The sequence below is a fragment of the Scyliorhinus canicula genome, chromosome 5 (assembly GCF_902713615.1).
Source record: "Scyliorhinus canicula chromosome 5, sScyCan1.1, whole genome shotgun sequence".
NCBI lineage: Eukaryota > Metazoa > Chordata > Chondrichthyes > Carcharhiniformes > Scyliorhinidae > Scyliorhinus > Scyliorhinus canicula.
In genome coordinates, this window is record NC_052150.1 from 119,362,231 (window position 1) to 119,387,373 (window position 25,143).

General features: G+C 43.1%; 1 protein-coding gene across 8 annotated transcripts in view; it reads right to left on the minus strand.

The window, feature by feature from the left end:
- Positions 1–25,143, minus strand: part of ppp1r9a (protein phosphatase 1, regulatory subunit 9A) — a 401,146-nt gene that overhangs the window by 139,880 nt on the left and 236,123 nt on the right. For all 8 annotated transcript variants that reach the window (XM_038797554.1, XM_038797547.1, XM_038797548.1 and 5 more), the window contains 4 exons: positions 18,315–18,368; positions 10,441–10,670; positions 10,260–10,356; positions 5,649–5,841 (listed from right to left, as the gene is read on the minus strand). In XM_038797554.1, the coding sequence (XP_038653482.1) occupies positions 5,649–5,841; positions 10,260–10,356; positions 10,441–10,670; positions 18,315–18,368 (574 nt within the window). The remainder of the gene's footprint in view (positions 1–5,648; positions 5,842–10,259; positions 10,357–10,440; positions 10,671–18,314; positions 18,369–25,143) is intronic.

Genomic DNA, 25,143 nt, shown 5'->3' on the forward strand with positions numbered 1-25,143 from the left:
CCATCTCTACTTCAGAGCCGTTGATATAGACCGGGGGGGGGGGGGGGGGGGGGGGGGGGGGGGGGGGGGGGGGGTCATGTTACGCTTCCTGAAGTCGATGATCCGTTCCTTGATCTTTCCAGCATTTAGAGAGAGGTTGTTTTCGGTACACCATGCAACCAAGTGATCTGTCTCCCTTCTGTAGTCTGATTCATCGTTGTTTGAGATACGACCCACCACAGTCGTATCATCTGCAAACTTATAGATTGAATTGGAGTTGTATCTCGCCACACAGTCGTGTGTGTATAGGGAGTACAGTAGAAGACTGAGCACACATCATTGCGGGGCCCCAGTGTTGAGGACTATTGTGGAGGAGGTGTTGTTGCCTATCCTAGCAGATTGCGGTCCGTTGGTGAGGAAGCCAAGGATCCAGCTGCACAGGGAGGGGTCAAGTCCAAGGTTGCAAAGTTTGGTTATTAGTCTTGGTGGGTAATGGTGTTGAAGGCGAAGTTGTTGTCTATGAACAGCAGTCTGACGTAGGTGTCCTTGTTGTCAAGATGTTCGAGAGTTGATTGTAGGGCCAGAGGGATAGCATCTGCTGTGGATCGGTTGCCGCAGTAGGCGAACTTCAATGGACCGAGACCATCCGGGAGGCTGGCGGTGATCTGTCTCATGACTAGCCGCTCAAAGCATTTAATGATAACAGACGTCGGGGCCACTGGTCAGTAGTTGTTGAGGCACGCTACCTTGTTCTTCTTTGGTACTGGTATTATGGTGGTCTTCTTGAAGCAGGTAGGGACCTCGGAGCGGAGAAGTGAGGTGTTGAAGATATCTGCGAATACACTCGCCAGCTGATCAGCGCAAGCTCGGAAGGCTCATCCAGGGACTCCATCTGGGCATGTCGCTTTCAAGAAGGCAGCTCTTACCTCAGAGGCTGTAATAGTGGGTATGGGTGTGTCCAAGGCTGTTGTGGCGTGTGGCACTGATGTATTGGCTGACTGTGCAAAACGGGCATAGAACTTGTTCAGTTCATCGGGGAGGGATGTTTCAGCCCCAGAGATTCCACCTGGCCTTGCTTTGTAGCCTGGGAGCTCATGTAAGCCTTGCCATAGACGTCTCGGGTTTGTGTCATTGGCCTGGGACTCTAGTTTGATCCGGTACTGTCTTTTGGCGTCCCTGGTTGATTTTGTTACGCCGTACGTGGATTTCTTATATAGGTCAGGGTCGTCAGACTGGAAAGCCTCCATCCGTAACTTTAGCAGCGAGTGGACATTTTGGTTGAGCCAGGGTTTCCGTTTGGGGAACACCCGTATTTGGTACACAGTCCTCGACACACTTACTGATGAAGTCTGTGACGGTGGTTGCATACTCGTCCAGGTTAGCTGCCACAGCCTTGACTGTGGACAGTCCACAGACTCCAAGCAATTGCGGAGTATCTCCTCAGATGCCTCGGACCAGCACTGCACGGTTTTCTTGACTGGTTCAGCACACTTGAGTTGCTGTTTGTAAGCCGGAAGTAGGAGTACCGACTTGTGGTCGGATTTTCAAAAGTGTGGTCGGGGAATGGAGCGGTAGCACCTTTGATGCTCATGTAGCAGTGGTTCAAGATGTTTGCACCTCTGGTGGGGCAGGAGGTATGTTGATGGAGTTTGGGTAGAACCTTCCTGAGGTTGGCATGGTTGAAGTCTCCAGCCACGATTGTCAGGGATTCAGGATCATTTTTCTTGGTTGTTGATGGTGGAGTGTAGTTCGTCAAGTGCTTTCTTCACTTCCGCCTGGGATGGGATGTAGAATGCTGTGATGAGTACACAGGTGAATTCACATGGGAGGTCGAAAGGGCGACATTCCACGGTCAAGTATTCTAGGTCTGGGGAACAGTGACACGCTAGGGATACCGCATCCGAGCCCCACGAGTACACGTTCTAGCCTTTGCCTCGCTGGAGGTCAACTACACCGCCAAGTGCCTCAGCATGGCTGGGTGACCTGATGGGGTTTTTGCACCTAGAAGGTCAAGTGCACCATGAGAGGGTCAGTGGATGGGTTCTACCGTAGATGGTGGCCGTTTATAATGTGCTTTAAAGAGTTGGTCACTGTTAGCTGTTGGGAGGATGGTGTGATAGGGTGGGGGTTTTGTTTATATTTTTGTGGGGGGAGGGGTTGGTGAGGGGTTTTATTCCTGTTATTATGAATATTTGGATAAAAATTGTTAAAATTTCAATCAAAATATTTCAAAAAAAGTAAACTCTTCGGGCCAAGGACAGGCTCAGTGCAAATACACATATAAAAAGGCACAAAAATCCATTTTGGGTGGTTGGTTTATACTTTTGTGGGGGAGGGGGAGTGGGTGGGTTATTCCTGTTGTTGGGTTCTTGTTTGGGCTTTTTGGTTAACTTTGTATAAAAACTGTTAAAATGTCAATGAAAATATTTCCAAAAAAAGTAAATTCTTTGGGCCAAGGACAGTGCAAATAAAAAAGGCACAAAAACCCCATGTCATGTGACTTGAAGCGGAGCACCATTGCAGCCAAGTGTCCCAGGCAGGAGACTGACAGGCCCCAGCTAAAAACAAGAGAGGAGCAGAGAAACAATCTCCAAGTAGGAAACGGGCTGCACATAGCAGACTGTAAGTGGTGCAGGCTCAAGAGAAGCTCCAACAATCAAAGAAGCCAACAGAAGGTTGGTACCTGTAATGCTGGGGAAAATGTACCCCTTTGGTGCAAAAATATTCTTTATTTTTTTAAATTTTGAGTACCCAATTATTTTTTTCAAATTAAGGGGCAATTTAACATGGTCAGTCCACCTAACCTGCACATCTTTGGGCTGTGGGGCCGAAACCCACGCAGACAAGAGGGGAATGGGCAAACTTCACACGGTCAATGACCCAGGGCCGGGATTCGAACCCGGGTCCTCAGCGCCGTAGGCAGCAGTGCAAACCACTGTGCCACGCGCCACCCCTTGTGCAGCAACACAATCTCAGGAGACAAGGTGCAAGGTGGGTTGGAGGAGTTGGAGCGATTTTGAAGAAAATTCCAAGGCGAGATCTTCGAAGGTGAAGACTTGAATTACTCGTGAGGGAGACAGAGTTCCAATGATATTACAGGTTCTATTCATTAATTGAATTTAAATTCCACCAGCTGTCTGGGTGTGATTTGAACCCGTGAGCATTAAGTCTGGACCTTTGGATTACCAGTTCAGTGGTGGGTCGACTCCCTTACCATATCCCACTGTCAATTGCTGAACTCCACCTCCTGCCCTAACTGCAGTACCATCAATGGCCACTGCTCCCAATTGGCAGCCAATTTAAATATCTGAAGGTCATAGAATCATAGAATTTACAGTGCAGAAAGAGGCCATTCCGCCCATCGAGTCTGCACCGGCTCTTAGAAAGAGCACCCTACCCAACCCCACACCCCCACCCTATCCCCATAACCCAGTAACCCCAACCAACACTAAGGGCAATTTTGGACACTAAGGGCAATTTAGCATATCCAATCCACCTAACCCGCACATCTTTGGACTGTGGGAGGAAACCCACGCACACACGGAGAGAACGTGCAGACTTCGTACAGACACTGACCCAAGCCGGGAATCGAACCTGGGACCCTGGAGCTATGAAGCAATTGTGCTAACCACTATGCTACGGTGCTGCCCTATTAAGTGACATTTTATGAGGCTGTCTGAATTTTGCTGATCGTGAATTGAACCCACCACCTTGTGAGAAGGCTGTCACTTAAATAGAAGTAGTTTCCCAGCTGCAGCCCAGGAAATAGAACATTTTAATGTGGGCTGCGTGTGGAGAATGCGACAAAGAAGGCAGCAGCAGTCCCCCCCCCCCCCCCCCTCCCGGTGATGCTACTAAGTTGTCAGCTCTCTCACTGGAAACATGGGGATGAATTTTACTGGCCATCTGTAGGTGGGAAAACTGGCAAGTGGAACCATAAATTAGGACATTGTGCCATCGGTGGCAAACCCAACACCAGTCCACCCAACCCTGACATGATTTTATGACGGGGTGGTGTCCGGTTGGTTGCCTGCTTGTGACCCAAATTAATATCTAGGGTTTCATCCCACCGTGACTCAGATATAACAGGCAGCGGGAGAGGCCTTCACCCTACATAGAGTCTGGCTGATTTAAACGGGGGGGGGGGGGGGAAGCAAGTGCCCCCTACCCACCTCCACGTGGCCCGTAAAATTCAGTTCCATGTTTCCAGTGAGAGAGCCGACAACTCTTTGCCTTTCCACGTTCATCATTCTCCCTGTTGGTCCAACATGTCCCATACCCCCCCTCGCTGTGACTAGTCAGCATGGTCCTGGAGAGACCTTGGACTTACCTCCATATCCGGGTCAATTGCTGAACTCCACCGCCTGCCCAAACTGCAGTACCATTAATGGCCACTGCTCCCAATTGGCCCTGCTGCCATCCAATTGGCCAACAGCTCTATGAGGTGAACTTCTCCCTGGAAGAAGAGACTCGTCCCGCTTCATACTAAGCAAATGGCTGTCACTCCAAAAATTAAAGAGGAATGAGCCAGCTAAGCCATAGTAGGTTAATCCCCAAATTGATGCTGAGGGGCATACCCTCAGTGTAAAACTCAGCTTGTACAGATCTAGAAAATTCTCCTGAAAACACTCTATTCTTGCCACTCTCTGTCCTATACATTATTAATATTTCAGACTATATCAAGGCAATTATAATATCCCATATAATTACTCCATAATTCTGGCACCTCTCTGTAATTTCCTTGCAAATGTGTACCTGTACATCTTTCCCACTAGTAGGTGGTCTTAGGCTACATGGAGCAATGTAATGGTACCTCTACTGTTACTTAGATGTAACTAAATAGATTCTGTCCTTGTCCTTCTGGGATATCCTCTCTCTCCAACATTGTAATGTTCTCCTTAATGAATATTGCTACCCTTCCACCTTTTTTTCCTGAACACCTGTTATCCAGGAATATATTGTACCCAGTCCTGCCTTTTGTAGAGTCAGGTCTCCATTATTTCCACCACATCATATTTTGATTTGACTATCTATAACTGCAGCTGATCAACCTTATTTACCACACTCCACGCATCCACATAGATGCACAATAATGTTAATTTAGACCATATTACATTCCCTCTTACCCTTACCCCACCTAAGACATTACTATTTGCTTCTCTATTGCCATCTCATATACCTCCCGGCACCCATACCTCTGCAAGTTAGTTTGAACCGTCGCCAGTAGCACTTGCAAATTGACCCTCAAGGACATTGGTCTGATATCTGTTCAGGTGTAACCTAAATGGTCCATACAGGTCTCATCTCCCTTAGAACAGATTCCAATGCCCCAGGAATTCAAAGCCCTCCCTCCTGTACCAGCTACACATTCATCTGCTCCAGCCTCTACTTTCTATACTCACATGTGTGTGGTACAGGGAGTAATCTTGAGATTGTCAACTTTGAGGTCCTCTTTGCTAGTTCCCTAAACTCTGCTTGCAGGATCACCATTTCACAGCATGTAATAGAAATCTGCATGCAGCAAAGATAGCAAAAGACGTTCAGAAACTGAAAATGCTCTACTTTAGATATTCTTTCATGTCTAGTGATGGATCATCCAATAATAAAAGATACTCTGAACAGTTTCCCAAAATCAAACCAGAAAGGATTAAAATGCAAGGTCTCCCCACCTTGAATTGAACCATCAAGATTGTATTCCTGCATTCTTGTCAAGCTATCAACAGCTTTTAGAGGAAGTGCTCTCATTGTATCCATGAGTGATGTTTTCCTTTCTTGCTCCTCTCCAAAGATGTTATTGTTATTGTTCATTTGTGTTCCATTGCCCCTTGTTAATTTTTGAAGTTCGACCTTCAGTTCTGCAATCTAGAAAACGGAATTTTTATTTTAAGTCGAGGCTGAAAGTCATAGTTTTACAGGACAAAAAGAGAACCTTTGGCCCATTGTGTCTGCGTTGGCCAACAAGTACCTATATATTAAAATCCAATTTTCCAGCACTTGGTCTATAGCCTTGTATGCTATGGCATTTCAGGTGCTCATCTAAATGCTTCTTAAATGCTGTGAGTTCACCACCTCCACCATCCATTTAGGCAGGGAGTTCCAGGTTTCCACCACCCTCTGGGTGAAAAGGTTCTTTCATCCTCTCCTGCCCCTTATCTTAAATCTATGCCCCCTAGTTATTGACCACTCAAAGGGGAATAGTTCCTTCCTATATACTCTATCTATGCCCCTCATAATTTTGTACACCTTGGTCAGGTCCCCCCTCAGTCTTCACTGCTCTAAGGAAAAAAACGACAACCTCTCCACATAGCTCAAATGCTCCAGCCCAGGCAACATCCTGGTGAATCTCCTTTGCACACTCATCCATCATATAGTGTGGCGACCAGAACTGCACACATTACTCCAGCTATGGCCTAACCAGCGTTTCATACAGCTTCACCATAACCTCCTTGCTCTTACATTCTATGTCTCGGCTAATAAATGTAGGTATCCAATATTGCTTTTTAACCAGCTCATCCACCTGTCTGGCTGCCTTCAGCGATCAATGGCATGAACCCCAAGGTCCCTCTGGTCCTCTGTACTGTCTAGCTCTCAATCATTCATTGTGTATTCCCTTGCCTTGTTAGTTCTCCAAGAATACATCACATCACACTTTTCAAAGTTAAATTCCATTTGCCACTGTTCTGCCCATCTGACCAGCCCATCCATATCATCCTGTAATATAGAATTACTATAAACAAATTAAGTTAATTGGCTTCAATGAGAATCTTATAACATTACCATCCCTTTTCAAGACTTATATAGCTTGTTTGAGGGGAATTAATAAACTATCTTACAAACTATACTTCCCTGAATCCCGAATTGCCAATCAGTTTGTTATTGCCTGAAGTTTTGCCAATTTCTGGCTTACAAATATTAACAAGGTTAATTATTTTGGGTGGGTAACTAAACAGGACCAAGAGTAATTGTGGAATAATTTACGATTCAGAAAAAATCTTCATACCTATAAAATGATAGGCCTTGCTATATTACAGGGAGGGGGAGGTAGTGATGGGTTTTTGGGTGGAGAAATAATGTCAGCATGAGTTTCCTGGAAGTTCTACACAATTTACCTGCAGGACTTTATTGAAAATTTTGTACACTAACTGGCAGCCCTGGTTGGCTTTCATGCAGGGAGGCATGTGGCACCAAGACTGATGGAACGATTGTGGATGATATAATACAGGGTGGCATCATGGGTATAATTGAGGGAGGATCTGTTCAGGTGCAATGGAAAGAGTGGACTGAGTTTTAAAAAAAATTCATTCATGAAATGTGGACTTCACTGGCAAGGTCAGCATTTATTGGCCATCCCCAATTGTCCTCCAGAGGGTGGTGGTGAGCCACTTTATTGAACCACTGCATTCTATGGTGTGGAGGTACTTCCAGTGCTGTCTGGTCAGGCATTCCAGGATTTTGACTCAGTAACAATGAAGGAACAATGTATAATATCAAGTCAGGATGGTGTGCGACATGGAGGGAAAGTGGCAGGTGGCGGTGCTCCAATGCGCCTGCTGCCCTTGTTCTTCCAGGTGGTAGAGGTCACAGATTTTGGAGACACTGAAGAAGCCTTGGCCAGTTGCTTCAATGCATATCACTAATGGTATACGCTGCAGCCATAGTCTGCTAGTGGTGGAGTGAATTAACGTTTAAGGTGGTGGATGGGGTGCTAATCAAGCAGGCTGCTTTTGGCTTGGATACTGCCAAGCTGCTTGAGTATTGTTAGGGCCTTATTCATCCAGGCAAGTGGAGGGTATTCTATCACACTTCCAATGCATGCCTTGTAGATGGTGAAAATGTACTGGTCAGGAGGTGAGAGACGTACTGTAGAATATCCAGCCTCTGATCTGCTCTTGTAGTCACAGTATTCAAGTGGCTTGTTCAGTTAATATTCGGACCAATGTTGGCCGACTCCAGGGGAGGGAGAATTCAGTGATGGTAATGCCTTTGAATGTCCAAGGTTAGTTTGTTAGATTTGGTCATATTGGAGATGGTCATTGCTTGGCTTGTTTCCGATATGAATGTCACTTACCACTTATTAGCTAAAGCCTGAATATTATTTAGATCTTACCTCATATGGATGAAGAATGTTTCATTATCTAAGGAACAATACTGAACACTGTACAATCAGCAGCGAACGTCCCTGCCTCTGACCTTATGATGGAAGGTCACTGAAGTAAATGGAGAAAAACTGTTTCCATTCCAATCAGTCCAACTCCAAAGCAATACTTATTTCCCCTTCAAGCACCCATCTGACTCCTCCTGAAAGTTACTACCATATCGGTTTCCACTGATCCCCTAGACAGTTCTCTCTAGACTACACCTCTAAACGTTAAGAGATGTTTCCCCATCTCCCCTTCTTATTCCTTTTCCAATCATTCCAAATCTGTCCCCTCTGGCCAACAATTCTCCTGCCACTGGAAACAGTTTCTCCCCATTTCTCTATCAAAACCCTGTATGATTTTGAATATAGATATAAAATCTCCCCTGAATCTTCTCTGCTCGAAATAGAACTCTTTTTGTGCCTGGGAATTGTGCCCAATAGGAACCAGGTACAAATACACAAATGTATTGAACTCTCTCAATTCCAAAGAGAAAATGTTAATTTTCTAACACTCAGTTCTTATTACATCAACTTAAAATGTTATTAAACTTTATAAAAAGGTTGGAAACATCAGGACTTGTATGATGCTATCTTACTATTTTAACACTATTTCAGTACACTTAACAGCCTCTTTGATGTCAAAGAATTGAAAACACACATTACTTCTTTTTAATTAGTGAGATTGTAATTTCAAAGTTTAAATAAACCAAAACCACATTCATCATATTCAACTAAACTAAAATATTCAGCATGCTCAAAATTAGATGTTGTCAAACATTTCTGTTACTCCCCACTATTGTGCCAGGTACACATAAAATGCCCGACCTGTACCTGGCTTGCTTTTTGTATACATATCATTACTATGTCCTCCAGCATGGCCCCACTCTGCCCAGGACTTGTACTCTAAGCAGGGATGGAAACCCAGTTGCTGCTGCAGCCCTTATAAAGTGATAACAGTGGCAATGGTTGCCAGCTGTGGGATATGCCTAGTGCTGTGTAAAAACAGAGCATCTCTGGGGCACAGTGGCACAAGGGCAGGATGGTGACACAGTGATTCGCATTGCTCCCTCACAGCTCCTGGGTTTAAGGTTCAATTCCAGCCTCGGGTGACTGTCTCGGTGGAGTTTGCATTTTCTCCCAGTGTCTGCGTGCATTTCCTCTGGGTGCTCCGGTTTCCTCCCATAGTCCAAAGATATGCAGGTTAGGTGGATTGACCATGCTAAATTGCCCCTTAGTGTCCAAAAGGTTAGGTGGGGTTACTGGGTTACGGGGATAGGGTGGAAGCCTGGACTTAAGTAGAGTGCTCTCTCCAAGAGAGGTGCAGACTTGATGGGCTGAATGGCCGCCTTCTGCACTGTAAATTCTATGATCTCTAGTCTTGAGAACCTAATGCGCGCCTGTGGAGAAAAAAATCCTCCTCCCCTTTAGCCTTGCTGCTTTCCCCAATAAGACCGTCCAAATAGAGGGAGCCCTGGTACAAGAGCTACTAACTTTTTGAGAGTGTCAAATGGGTGTCCATCTGGTCTTCCTAAAGAAAAATGAAACAAGAGGAACCTTAACTCCCCGCTCCTTCATTTCAATACACTTATAATTTCTGCACCTGGTGTTCACAGAGACATGTTGCTTCTCTTATGGAAGCCCCAGAAATGCCAGGGGAAAATTGGGAGCATAGATCACCAGGGCTATAAGTCTCAGGCTCTTTTTCTTCTCTTTTGATCATGGGAGCAATTTTCCAAAGGCACATAAGAGGAACTTTGCAGGTATAGAGTCCATAATACAAGACATATTTAATGAATACTTAGATGTGTTTTAAGGCTCGAGTAAGGTCAGGAAAACAAGTGGAAAGGGGGTTGTGGAAGGAGGTCCTGTTTGCATAAGTCATGTTGGCTGGGATTTGTTACTGGGGTGGAGGGGTTGGTTATTTTGTTCTTGTTGAAACCTGATGTTTAAAATTGTTAAAATGATAAATGCCTCAATAAAATATTTTCTCAAAAAAAAAGAAGTGTTGTAAGGTTTATGATTCAAAATGCAGGACAATTGTATGTACCAAAATGTATGCAATTTTTTTATTTCTTTAAATTATTTCAAGAATTTTTAAAACATTGTCAACCTATGAAGTTAACCCCCTGGTATCTCTTACCCTACTCTGAAGCTTCTGAACTTCTGCCGCATGTACTTTTTCAACTTCTTCAAATTTCTTTTTTTCAGCATCTTGATGTTTAACAAATTCTATTTCTCTGAAAAATTAAAGTTTCCGGGTTCAGTAAATTACTATTCAGTGTTCTGTTCATAGGTCAGTGTTTTTAAATTTAATTTCTTACTTCTGCTGGTAATCTTTAATGAGTTTCTTGGCTTTGTTGTATTTCTTCTCTAAGGCTTGGTATTGGCTCTGGGTCTCTTTTAAATGTTCGTTGACAGTATGACAGAGGGTCTGTGCCTCAATCCAGTAGTTTTCCAGTTTCAACATCCTTTCTTTGTTCTCTTCAATACTCTGCTGGAGTTGTGTTTTTTCTAGTTCCCACTGAACTTTCTCATTCTCTGCTAACTGGAGCTGAAAAGTACAAGTAAATAACTTTAACAAAACAGCAAAATTATCAGTCATTCCCAAACTTTATTTTCTGCATGAAATTTATAAGCAAATACATATTTATCTTTATGAATGTGATGAGCATAAGTGCAGACGATCTCCTCGCATGGAGTTCCCAAGCAACCTAGGTAGAGACTGAGGGGCAGGTCAATGGCAACCCCCTCTGTTGCAGGTACTGTATTTTAGTTGGGGTGATTTGAAAGGGGCAGCACGGTAGCATTGTGGATAGCACAATCGCTTCACAGCTCCAGGGTCCCAGGTTCGATTCCGGCTTGGGTCACTGTCTGTGTGGAGTCTGCACATCCTCCCCGTGTGTGCGTGGGTTTCCTCCGGGTGCTCCGGTTTCCTCCCACAGTCCAAAGATGTGCAGGTTAGGTGGATTGGCCATGATAAATTGCCCTTAGTGTCCAAAATTGCCCTTAGTGTTGGGTGGGTTACTGGGCTATGGGGATAGGGTGGAGTTGTTGACCTTGGGTAGGGTGCTCTTTCCAAGAGCCGGTGCAGACTCGATGGGCTGAATGGCCTCCTTCTGCACTGTAAATTCTATGAAAGGAACTCCAAATGCAAGGAAACGTTAGAGGGTGACATACGACAACAATTGAAATGGTGAAATAAAAACAGAGAATGCAAGTGGTACTCAGGTCAGACAGCATATTATATACATACACACACAGGGGCTGGTTTAGCTCACAAGGCTAAATCGCTGGCTTTTAAAGCAGACCAAGCAGGCCAGCAGCACGGTTCGATTCCCGTACCAGCCTCCCCGAACAGGCGCCGGAATGTGGCGACTAGGGGCTTTTCACAGTAACTTCATTGAAGCCTACTCGTGACAATAAGCGATTTTTCATTTTCAGATAGAGAGAGAGAGAGACAAAGTTAACGGGTGGAATTTTCTTATTATTTGGCAGAATGGTGCAGTGTGCAGGAAAAACAGGGTAGAAGCCAACGGTCTGAAGAGCCTCTTGGTGAAAGTGTAAGGTGCAGGTCCCCACAACATCACGCAGAGCCAACTTAATTTTTAAAAAAAAAGGACACCCCAATTTTAAAACATAAAAATAGAAACCTCTCCACCGCAGACCTCCCCCCCACCCCATCCACACCACAGTGCTGTCCCCACGGAATGTCCTCCCCCCCCCCACCACCAGAACTCCTCCCTATCCACACCATGTCGGCATGCCATCACGTTGACAGTTTGACATGAATGGACAATCCAACGGGCGAACGAGGAAACATGAGACCTGATAATGATATTTAAAATGGGGATCTCGACTTTCGAAGTCGAGATTTCTGTTACATCATTGATTATGGTTGGGAGGGGGGCTATCCGCCACTGTAAAAGCTGCTTTGGGACTCCCTCTAGATTTCCCACCCCTGCTCCCACATTTCAACCTAGTTTCTGTTGGAGCAAAATAGGTCAGTGTAGCCTACTCAAGCGCAGTTTCTTTTTTTTTTTGCATTCTGTTTTGATCAGTCTGTTTTATATTTTACTTATTTCTGTATCTGTTTTTCACCCCCACAATTCTTCCACTGGGATGTTCTGAATGGTGAGAATGGGGCCTTCTCCAGTTTTGTGTCACTTTCACCCCTTAAAATAGTTTTCTGGATTCTCAGACTTAGGTTTTCTCATGCTTCACTGCTGGGAGGCATGGTAGCACAGTGGTTAGCACTGTTTCTTCACAGCACCAGGAATGCGGGTTCAATTCCTGGCTTCAGTCACTGTCTGTGCAGAGTCTGCACATTCTCCCCGTGTCTGTGTGGGTCTCTTCCGAGTGCTCCAGTTTCCTACCACAAGTCCCGAAAGACATGCTTGTTAGGTGAATTGGACATTTTGAACTCTCCCTCAGTGTACCCGAGCAGGTGACTGGGGGGTTTTCATAGTAACTTCATTGCAGTGATAATGTAAGCCTATCTGTGACATGAATAAAGATTATTACTATTATGGCTTCTGGTTCACTGCAAGGTCGCATTTCACTTGTGTTCCATAGGAATTTTCGGTATCTCTTGTACTGTTGTCCGTTTGGAGTCTTCACTATGTAAGATCTTGGTTCTCCTTTGATTCCTGGTACATCGAAGTACTGTGACTGCTTTTGCTGTCTCAATTGGAGCAGGTCTTGCACATTGTAGCTGACTGTGGAAACAGAAGTTGGGGTGCTGTTGGAAGCTTAGTTCGTAGCCTTCAGGAGCTGTGCTGGAGATGATTCATTGCCATTTAATGGTGTATTTCAGAAATCCAGCAGAGCCAGGTAGGCTTTTGCCTTCTACAACAGATGTTTTAAGGTCTGCACGGTAATTGCCACCATTCCGTTAGATTGTGGATATTTGGGAATTGACATTGTGTGGCAAAACTCCAATCCTGTGCAAATTTGTGGAACTCAATGCCTGAGAATTGCGGACTGTTGTCAAGAGATGAGCACTTCAGGAATGCCTTGGCGAGCAAAAATAAATTTCAAATGTTTTATTAATTATGCTTTTGCTATCCTTTCTCAGCAGCACAGACTCAAACATATTTTGAGTAATTATCTACTGCTAGTAGGTACTCACTGTATCAAATGTGGACAACGCCTCTCAAATTTTCTGCCAGGGCTTATTTCGAACACTGTGTTCTGCAGCATTTCTTTCCTCAGTACTGCAGGAATTTTCTTTTCTCTCTTGAGAAATATTTCTTCTGCTTCATGAAAATCCTCATTAAAGTTCTAGTACTCTTGTACAGTGGATGCATTGTGTGGGCCAGCTCGTTTGCAGAATTTGCTGCAGTTTGCTCAGGGTCACGTTGTTATTGATCACTTCCCTGGCCTCATCCAGTTTTATTACAGGCACAGGTAAGTTCTTGTTAGCATGTGAAGCTGCAGTTCTGTTTCTTTGTTCTCTTCTGTGATGGGTAGGTATGCGTGTGACAGAGTGTCTGCGATGTACATTTCTTTGTCCGGTTTCTATTTAATTTGGACTTGGTACTTCCGCAGATGCAGTAGTAATCTATGGATTTTTGGTGGTGCAGAGTTCAGGAGTTTTTTAAGTATAATTTTCAACGGTTTATGATCAGACTCTACCTTCGCTTCTTTGCCATGGACAAACTGGTGGAAGCAGTCTAGGCCAAATACAATTGCTAGCATTTCTATGTGGGCATAACACTACTGTGTTTCAATCTTTGCCTTTGAAGCATATGCCATTGTTGCCTCATTTTTCAAGAGGACAGCATCCATTTATATCTTGACCAACTGACTGAAATTATAATACTTTTATCACTGGTGTCTGGGTCAGTGTTCTGTTTTAGATTGATCAAAGCTTCTTGGTGACTTTGTTCCTCATGCCAGTCCACATCATTTTGTAGCAGTTTTCTGACAGGTGCTGTCAGGTCTGACATGTGCGGAATGAATTTTGAAAGATAGGTCACCATTTCCAAAAACCTCCCCAAGCCTTTATTACATTCTGTAAGTGGCATGTTTACGACTGCTTCGATTTTAATCTGGGCCGGTTCAGTCCCTTATTTATTAGCGCATGTCCCAAGTTCTTGATTTCATGAAGACCTACTTTGTACTTTTCCTTCTTCAACTTGGAAGTTGCTTTCTCTAGCTCTTGCCAGCACCGTCCTCAGTTTGTGATTGTGTCCTTCTTGCGTGGCTCCTCAGACCAGGTTTCCATGCCCTCTAATCCTTCAAACAGCTGTTTTGCTGTGGAACACCTTAGGAGCTGAATTAATACCAAAAGGTCAGCATATAAACCTCCCGTACCCATATTGTGTTGAAGGTACAGAGATAGGAACTGCGTTCATCCAGCCTGACCTGCCAGAAGCATAAACTCGCAACGAAGATTGAAGTATTTAGAATCAGCTACCTTACACTTAACCTTTTCAACTGTGGGCAACTGATAATATTTTCTTTCTACTGCCTGGTTTAGGTTTCTAGAATCATAGAATTTACAGTGCAGAAGAAAGCGATTCGGCCCATCGCGTCTGCACCGTTCCTTGGAAAGAGCACCCTACTTAAGCCCACACCTCCACCCCATCCCTATAACCCCACCTAACCTTTTTGGACACTAAGGCAATTGAGCATGGCCAATCCACCTAACCTGCACATCTTTGGACCGTGGGAGGAAACCGGAACATCCAGAGGAAACCCACGCAGACACGGGGAGAATGTGCAGACTCCACACAAACAGTGACCCAAGTCGGGAATCAAACCTAGGTCCCTGGCGCTGTGCAGCAACAGTGCTAACCACTGTGCTACCGTGCCATCCAGACAGACTGTCATATTCCCATCTAATTTTTCTATAATTACAATTAAATTAACCCACTTAGTCGGTTCTTCAATTTTCTTATGTGAAGTCTCTCCATTCTGTCAAACTCTGCTTTAATTTGGTTTCTTAGAATTACTGGTACTTTCCTGGGTGGGTGTATTTTGGGTGTTAGTTAGTCAGTCAGTCTTGATGGTATGTTCTCCCTTTAGGCAACCAACCCGCTGGAACACATCTCTGTACTCACTCAGAATGTCATCAGATGTGACAATCGTTAGTTTCTTGATAAGCTTCAGATTTTCAAAGTTTTGATTCAAGAATGGGTTTTGAATCAGTTTTGAGTCACTATAAGGGTGTATCGACCTTCTACAGCAATTTCTTCATCTGCATAAGTAGCCATTTTTATTTTCATTAACTGTTCTCCTTTGCCTATCTTAGGGTACAGGCTTATGGGTATAGCATTTGCTTGTCCACCTGTGTCAAGTTTGAAATTCACCATGTTAGCAATTTGTAAACAAACCTTTCTATTCGCCTTTTTTCAAATTTGTTGTTACTGCACCAATGAAAAGTTCAGTTGGAGTGAAACATCATCACCTACGACCATGTGCACTTTCTTTGATTTACACATATAAGCAAAATGATTCAGTTGATTACAGTTTCTACACTTTTTCGTAGGCTGGACAACTACATGGAAATTGCACTGTTCTGCATTGACTGTATTTAAATGCTTTAATAGCTGTTTTGCTCTTTTTACTTTCAGGCTGTCTAAGAATTTTTCCCCAGTGTTGTTCCTGTTTAGCTACATCGAATTGCTTACCTGTGTGCAGCTTAATAGCTTCCGCCATCTATTTAATTTTGCATTTTGTTGCATCTGCCACTCTGTAGATGGCTACTGCTTTCTCCAGTGTGAGATACACGTCACTCAAAAGCCATTCTCTCAGAATTATTTGTAATCCCGCAAATCATCATCTCAGATAAGCGATGCTTCAAGGTCTCCAAATTCACATGATTTAGTTTGTTTTCTCAGCTCAATTACATACTGACTAATGTTGTAACTGCTTTGCGTGCATGTAAAATATTTGTATTTTTCATGCGTGATATTTTTCTTAGGGCTGCAGCAAGTCTCAAAATGTTCCATTATTTCGCTCAAGTCATTTTGTTTCTCACCACTTCTAAATGTAAATGTTGAGCACTTCTTCCTCATGAAGAAAGATGTAAGACTATACCAGTGGGTCTTTCTTATCACTGCCAGTCGCTGTGAGGTGCAGCTCGAAGTGCTGCTGGAATTTCCTCCAGTTTTCAGCATAACTGCCCTCCAAACTGAGCTCTGTCGGTGATTTTCAGAACCTCCATTGTGGAGTTTAGTTTACTTCTGACACTATGTTTTGTTTTTCTGATGCACAACAACCCACAACATTGCTGCTGATCTTTATTAAAAACTCATTTTCATAACATGAACACAACTGCTAAGCATCTGTAGCTTTGTTCCAACCGTCTCCAACATGTGCTATCAACCCGCATGTCAGGTGATCCCATACATAGTACAGAGTATACCATATAGTATCTAATACTTGAGTCCACAACTACAATTAATTATGACAAAACGGACTTCAATATTATAATAAAGCATCAATTCTCCAAGATGGGGCAAGTACCCACCACGTTTCCTGACACCTTAAAAATGGTAGCAGGCACGTCAGAGACATGTTCCCAGACTTTTATCTTTTACCCACTGACCTTCTCTTGCATGCCACAATATCAACCCCAGTAGCTTTATTCTTCCTAATGTCCAGCTGGGAGAAATTGGAGATCTTCCAAGACTGGATGTCAGGCAAGCAATTTAAAAGCAGAGACAATGAAGAAGTTGAAAGAGGCAATGGAAAGGTAGAACTGGGTATCATTATTGTAATCTTGGAAGCTGAACTCCATGTCTGCTGATGATGTCAACAACTAGCAGTATTTACAGGAGGAAAATAAAGAAATCAAGATCAAATCCCTGGAGTAATGCCAAGGTAGCAGTATGAGGTGAGATGAGATGAGGAGCTATTGCTAGAGGTGCTGTGACTATGATCAAATAGGTAGGCTGAAAATAAATGAAGGTGAATGGTGAGAAGATTTAAAAGCTTTGAATGGGTTTATCAATAAGAGTTTTTTTCATAATCAATTGTACTGGAATGAGAGCTGTATTAGATAGTTAGAACTTTTTCTTTCACCTCCACATGGTTCAGGAGATCTTCCCGGACACTGGGTGAATGGCTATGGAAGTCGCAGAGAGAGTGTGCGAGTCATTGTCCGGGGTGGGTGGTGGTGGTGCGTGAGTTGGCATGACGTTACGAGCGCCATGGGGGTGGGTAGGGTGAACAAGAGTTGGCACTGAGTTGTATGGAGAGTTGAGGAGCGATGAATGGCCAATGGTATCACAGCTTACGGGAAATATGTTCAATAGGCCTGAGGCCTACTGGATGAGACTGGGGCTTCAAAGCTTCTGTGACACTGCTGCACCAGGAAACAAGACAGGCAGCACGGTAGCACAAGTGGACAGCACTGTGGTTTCACAGTGCTAGGGTCCCAGGCTCGATTCCCCGCTGGGTCACTGTCTGTGCGGAGTCTGCACGTTCTCCCAGTGTCTGCGTGGGTTTCCTCTGGGTGCTTCGATTTCCTCCCACAATCCAAAGACGTGCAGGTTAGGTGGATTGGCCATGTTAAATTGCCCTTAGTGACCAAAAAGGTTGGGAGGGGTTATTGGGTTACAGGGATAGGGTGGAAGTGGGGGATTAAGTGGGTCGGTGCAGACTCGATGGGCCGAATGGCCTCCTTCTGCACTGTATGTTCTAAAGACAAATCAAGTCTCTAACCCCAATGTTGCAATTAGTATACGGACATAGGCTGGGAAAAGATAACTTTGAACAATGTAGTCAGCTCTCGATTTCAAAAATGAGAAATCTGACTGCTTTGTAGTATTGAAAGCTTTAATTTGGATACATCAATTTTAAGTAATTAATAGTAAATTGAATGAAAACAGTCTCTCCCATGAAAACACCCTTACAAAGAAAAATAATGTTCAGGTCAAAATTAAAAAGTAAAATACACATTGAAATGAATAAAATAGTTCATGTTTCTCAAAAATGAAGACTATTCATAATCTATTTATAAACAAAGGTTGTTTTGTAGCAATATCAGAACTGAGCTTTTACACTCTGCGTTTCAGTCTGCTTTGCTCCCCTATTTTAAAAGTAAAATACCGAATTGGCCAAAACGATTTAATTTGGTGCTTATTGTGAAAAATAAGGATAAAAATAATGTGTTTATTGCTAACTGTATCCTAAAATTGTGAAAAATGTAAAGCAAAACATATATCTTCACTTTATGGCATCTTACCTTAGTTTTCAGTTTCTGGATTTCAGCTTCAGTAACAGAATGTTTAATCTGTAGCTGGAGGATAAAAAAAATTGTCAGACAGCAATTCTGCAAAACTTAAAAAGCCTGATTAAATAAAAAGTCTTATTTGACAGTTGAAAGGATTCTCGCACCACTGCAGTGCAGTGTATTGTGAATTCAAAGGTGCTTATTCATAACATCTCTATTAAAACCATACCATTCCTTATGCTTCTTCGTCCTCATACATTCTCCTTTAAAGATATCTGTTAAATTAGGAGCATGAATAGCTATGTCAAAGTCAAAATTAATGCTGTTGCATGATGAGGACCAGATCTTTTCAGGTTGCAATGCTTTTCTCTAATAAAATTTGAACAGCCCCAATAGCGTTTACTTTCATTGTTCAAAAAGCAGGTATCAAAAGTAGACAAGATACCATTCATATGATTTCCTGGAACCATTCCACAGTGAAGAAAGTCCAATTATCAAATGACATGTTTAAACTTAAAGCTATAAACAAAAATAAAGCTCACCTTTAGATGTAGGAGTCATCATTCTTCAATAAAGGCTATACTCCACATACCATGGATAAAATCATGCAATAGAATGAAAAAAGCTAGAGTGGAACCTAACAATTTGAGGAATTTTTCAATTAAAACCAGTGTGAACGTCCTTTACTATATCCCTTATGAATGTGCCCTCAAATTCAGTTAACATAATGAAACAGAAATGCCAGTTTGAATTTCAGAGATAAAACCATTAAGTCTTTAAACCATTAATACTTTTAAATAGGTACTGGATAAAAACGTGAAGGGAAAACGTTAGCAGGGTATTCAGAAGTATAATTGAAATATTATAAAAAATGAAAACAAACCCCTATTTATAATATTTTTGGTTAAATGTGTTACTTTGAAATACTGGCCAAGAAGTAAAGAGCTTTGCCAAGTCCAAGTGGAGACTACAATTATTACATAGAATTTTATACGTTTATAAAAAAAAAAGTGAATTCAGTTTCTTTGAGGCAAAAACTCAAATGAATAGTTGAAAAAATCCAAATGCCAACAATTTAGAACATTTGTACATGAAGTCACGTCAAAGCTTAAGGATATATGAACATCTGCTAGTGAAATAAGTGAGCACAGCTGCTAAAATATTTGTGTATATGGCAGAAGGCAGCAGATATAGTATGTTGAATATACCTTACTTTGAAGAATGTTTATTTACTAAATCTAAAGGTGAATTATCTCATTTTTTTCCTTTATTAATTGCACTCCAAATATCAGCTTACATATTTCCCGACAAAAGAACAAGAGTCCATTTTGCTTGGTTTCAAGGACAAAATGAAGCTCAGTTCTGCCAAGTTGCATACCCTCTTGCTGTCAAAACGAAGTAGTCATGTTTGTAATTTAATTCAAATCATTTTGTACGGTATCTTCGGAGTATCACTTGCCTGAAACTAGCTCAGGTATATGCTACTGAAATGGACTGTGGGAAGTCTTGATCCCAACTAACTCTCTGGACATGCCAGCTCACAAGAAAACAATATAAATATTGTTTGGATATCAGGATGTGCAGAGATTTTCTCTCATAGGACAAAAAAATTATGGAGTGATTGTCAGATTTAACAGAAATCTCAGCTGAACATAATGATGGATCGCCCAAAATCTATGATGCCCAGAATAATGCGGCATCAAAACTTCCTGAGCCAATAAAAGAGGATTCAGGCAAGAAATTTGCATGCAGAAACAAATGGCCTATCATGCCAAAGTACTTTAATTGGCTCTACCATTAAGGGGCTAAGTAATTAACAAGCTGTGGCATAAAATGCTTTATAACTATAAAGTTAGAAGGTTTGATCAAAATTACAAATGCAAGCAACATATGATTAATTAAAAACAAATGCCTCGGGATACATTAAACACCAGTAAATTGCAGCTTCAAAGACAGAATACCTTTTGTGAGTTGTAATCTGTAATAACGAGGACAAGGAAAGAAGGGCCACAGTGAATTGAATTAAATTCATTTAAGGGCAGCACGGTAGCATGGTGGTTAGCATAAATGCTTCACAGCTCCAGGGTCCCAGGTTCGATTCCCGGCTGGGTCACTGTCTGTGCGGAGTCTGCACGTCCTCCCCGTGTGTGCGTGGGTTTCCTCCGGGTGCTCCGGTTTCCTCCCACAGTCCAAAGATGTGCGGATTAGGTGGATTGGCCATGCTAAATTGCCCGTAGTGTCCTAAAAAAAAGTAAAGTTAAGGGGTGGGGGGTTGTTGGGTTACGGGTATAGGGTAGATACGTGGGTTTGAGTAGGGTGATCATGGCTCGGCACAACATCGAGGGCCGAAGGGCCTGTTCTGTACTGTTCTGTTCTATGTTCTATGTTCTAAATCCAATATCAAGCCTCTTCCAAAGGTTTAATTTAAAGGGGTACATCATGGCAGGAGAGCGCAAAGCCTTGGGTTTCTCCTCTTGCTTCATGTGGGAAGCCTAGAACATTTCCAGTGCCTGGGACCAGCATGTGTGCAGGAAGTGTCTCCAGCTACAGCTCCTGGAAGCCGGGGTTTCAGAGCTGCAACAGCGGCTGGGGACACTGTGGAGAATCTGCGAGGCGGAATGTCGTGGATGGCACGTATAGAGAGGTGGCCACACCGCAGGCTCAAATGCCATAGGCAGGAAGGGAATGGGTGACTACCAGGCAAATCAAGAGAGCCAGGCAAACAGTGCAGAAATTTCCTGTGGCCATTCCACTGTAAAACAGATGTACCACTTTGGATACTGTTGAGGGGAAAGCAGCAACAGCCAAATTTGTTGCACCACGATTGGTTCTGCTGCAGAGGGGAGGAGTAGAAAGTACAGGAATGCAATAGTTATAGGGGATTCAATTGTAAGGTGTAAAGTAAAAATGGGAAAATATGTCATATGAAACATGGAAGTCTGGCAATACCTGACCTGAGGGTACATGAGAAAATGTAAGCAAAATTCCCATGAAGGGTTAACAGCAGCTGCAAAAGAAGGTTTTGAAATGCAGATAGCCTTTATCAAACAGGCGTTAAGAAAACAGCTTGTGACTGCTCAAACTGATGCATGTCTTTCAAGTCAAAGCAGATTGAACTTTTAGTTACATTAAAAAGAAACAATATTTTGCACCTTCTTTGAAGTTAATTATTTTAGTAAGCAGCTAAAAAAGAATTACCAGGATCTTCAGTTGAATTGGGTGACAAAGTTTAGGTGTGAAATCCTGCTGACACCAGTTGAATATGGGAAGCTGGAGACAAAGTGTCCACGAGAACACAGGTTAACCCCAAATCGGAGTCAGAGTCCTGACAAGCTACGGGCACTATTTGGTAATAAAGCAACTTTAGAAGTGACAGGAACCAGATGTAACACCCCTCTAGGATCAAAGCACTTTTGAACATCACAAGGGAGACAAATGTTAAGAAGACAAGCTAAAGGCTTTGTGCTTTAACACGCGGAGCATTCACAATAAAGCTGATGAGGGAACCTATGTTGGCCGACACGGTAGCATAGTGGTTAGCATTTTGCTTTAGAAAGCCAGGGATGCGGGTTCGATTCCCACTTGGGTCACTGTCTGTGCAGAGTCTGCACATTCTCCCCGTGTCTGCATTGGTTTCTTTCGGGTTCTTCGGTTTCCTCACACAAGTCCTGAAAGACGTGCTTGTTAGGTGAATTGGACATTCTGAATTCTCCCTCTGTGTGCCCGAACAGTAGTGTGGTGACTAGGGGATTTTCACAGTAACTTCACCGAAGTGTTAATGTGAGCCTACTTGTGACTATAATAAAGATTATATTATAAAAGAACTAATCCCACAAATTGACATAAACAGGTATGATATAATTGGGATTACAGAGACATGGCTGCTGGGTGACCAGGGATGGGAACTGAATTCCCAGGGGTATTTAGTATTTAGGAAGGACAGTCAAAAAGGAAAAGGCGGTGCACTGCTGGATAAAGAGGAAATGAACGTAATAGTCAGGAAGGATATTAGCTCTGACAATGTGGAATCTCTACGGGTAGAGCTGAGAAACACCATGGGGCAAAAAATATTAGTGGGCGTCATATATAGACCCCAAAACTGCAGTAGTGATGTTGGGAATTGCATAAACACGAAATGAGAGATGCATGCGACCAAAGAACATCTGTAATTATGGGTGATTTTAATCTGCATGTACATTGGGCAAATCAAATTAGTCACAGTACCGTCGAGGAGGAATTCCTAGAGTGGATACGGGGTATTTTTCTGGACCAATTCGATGATTCAACAAGAGGACAGGCCATCTAGACTGGATACTGTATGATGAGAACTGAATCATTGGCAATCTAGTTGTGAAAAACTCCTTGGGGATGAGCGGCCATAATATGATAGAAGTTTTCATCAAGATGGAGAATGAAGTAGTTAATTCTGAGACTAGAGTCCTGAATCTTAATAAAAGAAACTACGATGATGTGAGGCGTGAGTTGGCTTTGATCAATTGGGGAACGTTACTTAAAGAGATGACAGTGGATAGGCAATGGCAAACATTCAAGGAACGCATGGGGGATTTGCAACAATTGTTTATTCATGTCTGGCACAAAGGTAAAACAGGAAAAGGTGGCCAATCCATGGCTAACAAGGGAAATTAGAGATAGTATTTGATCCAAGGAAGAAGCATACAAATTGGCCAAGAAAAACAACAGATCTGAGGAGAGTTTAAAATTCAGCAAAGAAGGGACAAGGGGAAAATAAAGTCCAAGAGTAAGCTTGCACAGAACTGTAAAAGTTTATTTCGTGTGTGAAGAAAAAAAAATTGATGAAGACAAATGTAGGTCCTTTACAGTTAGAATGAGGGGAATGTATAATAGGGGATAAAGAAATGGCTGAGCAACTAAATACATACTTTGATTCTGCCTTTGCAAAGAGGACACAAATCATACACCATAAATGATGGGGAACACAGGTTTTAGTGAGAGTGAGGAACTGAAGGAGATCAATATTAGTAGCAGAAATGGTGTTGGGAAAATTAATGGGACTGAAGGCTGATAAATCCGCAGGGCCTGATAATCTACATCCTAGAGTACTTGAGGAAGTGGCTCTAGAAAGAGTGGATGCATTGGTGGTTATCTTATAAACAGTTCCTGCAGATTGGAGGGTAGCTAATGTAACTCCATTATTTAAAAAGGGAGGGAGAGAGAAAACGGAATTATAGACCAGTATGCCTGACATCAGTTGTGAGGAAAATTCTAGAATCCGTTATCAAAGATTTTATAGCTGAGCTTGACAAATCTACTGAAATTCTTTGGGGACTTAACTTGAAGAGTCGATGAGGGTGAGCCAGTGGCAGAAGACTTTTGACAAAATCCTGCATAACAGATTATGCGTGCAAAATTAAAGCGCATGGGATTAGGGGTAGTATATTGAGATGGATAGAAAACTGGTTGGCAGACAGGAAACAACTGGGAAAGAGTAGGAATTAACACATTGGCAGGCAGTGGCTAGTGGGATCGTTGCTAGGACCCTAGCTATTCACAATATATATTAGATGACTTAAATGAGGTAACAAAATCTAATATCACTACATTTTTAGATGACAAAGTTGGATGGGAGGGTGAGCTGTGAAGAGGATGCAGAGATCTTTCAGTGTGATTAGGGCGAATGTTTGGCAGATGCAGTATAATTTGGAGAAATGTGAGGGCATCCACTTTGGTACCAAAAGTAAGAAGGCAGACAATTATCTGAATGGCCATAAATTAGGAGAGGGGAATGTGCAACAAGACATGGGTGTCCTTGTAAACCAGTCACTAAAGGTAAACATGCAGGTACAGCAGGTGGTAAAGGAGAAATATTGTATGCTAGCCTCCATTGCGAGAGGATGCGACTATAGGCGCTGGGTATCTTGCTGAAATTATACAGGGCTTTGGTGAGGCCACACCTGCAATAACGTGTGCAGTTTTGGTCTCCTTATCTGAGGAAAAATGTTCTTGCTGTAGAAGGAATGCAGTAAAGGTTTACAAGACTGATTCCTGGGATGGCAGGACTGACGTATGAGGAGAGATTGAATCAGTTAGGAGTTTATTCGCTGGAGTTCAGAGGAATGAGGGAGTATCTTATAGAAACCTATTAGGGTGGCACGGTAGTATAGTGGTTAGCACTGTTGCTTCACAGCGCCAGGGTCCCAAGTTTGATTTCCTGCTTGGGTCACAATGCAGAGTCTGCACGTTCTCCCAGTGTCTGCGTGGGTTTCCTCCGGGTGCTCCGGTTTTCTCCCACAAGTCCCGAAAGGCGTGCTGTTAGGTAATTTGGACATTTTGAATTCTCCCTCACTGTACCTGAACAAATGCCGAAGTGTGGAGACTGGAGGATTTTCACAGTAATTATATTGCAGTGTTAACGTAAGACTACTTGTGACAATAATAAAGATTACAGATTATTATAAAATTCTAAAAAGGGCTAGTCAGGGTAAATGCAGGAAGGATGTTCTCACTGGTGAGTGTGTACAGAACCAGGAGTCACAGTCTGAGGATTCGGGGTTGACCACTTAGGACAGGGATGAGGAAAAATGTCTTCACCCAAAGAGTGGTGAGCCTGTGAAATTGGTTACGACAGGAAGTAGTTGAGGCCAAAAGATTGTGGCTTGGATTCTCTGATCCAGCACCGGGTCAGAGAATTGGTGATGGGACGCGAAAATCGCGCCACACCACTCATACGTTGGGCCGCCGATTCTCCGGCAACCGGAGAATTGGCGGCAATCGCCGGCGCGCTTGTCGGGGGCCACTGAAACTGCCCCCCGCGGCAATTCTCCCCGCTCGACGTGCCGAGTGCCCACCGGCGTGGGTTACG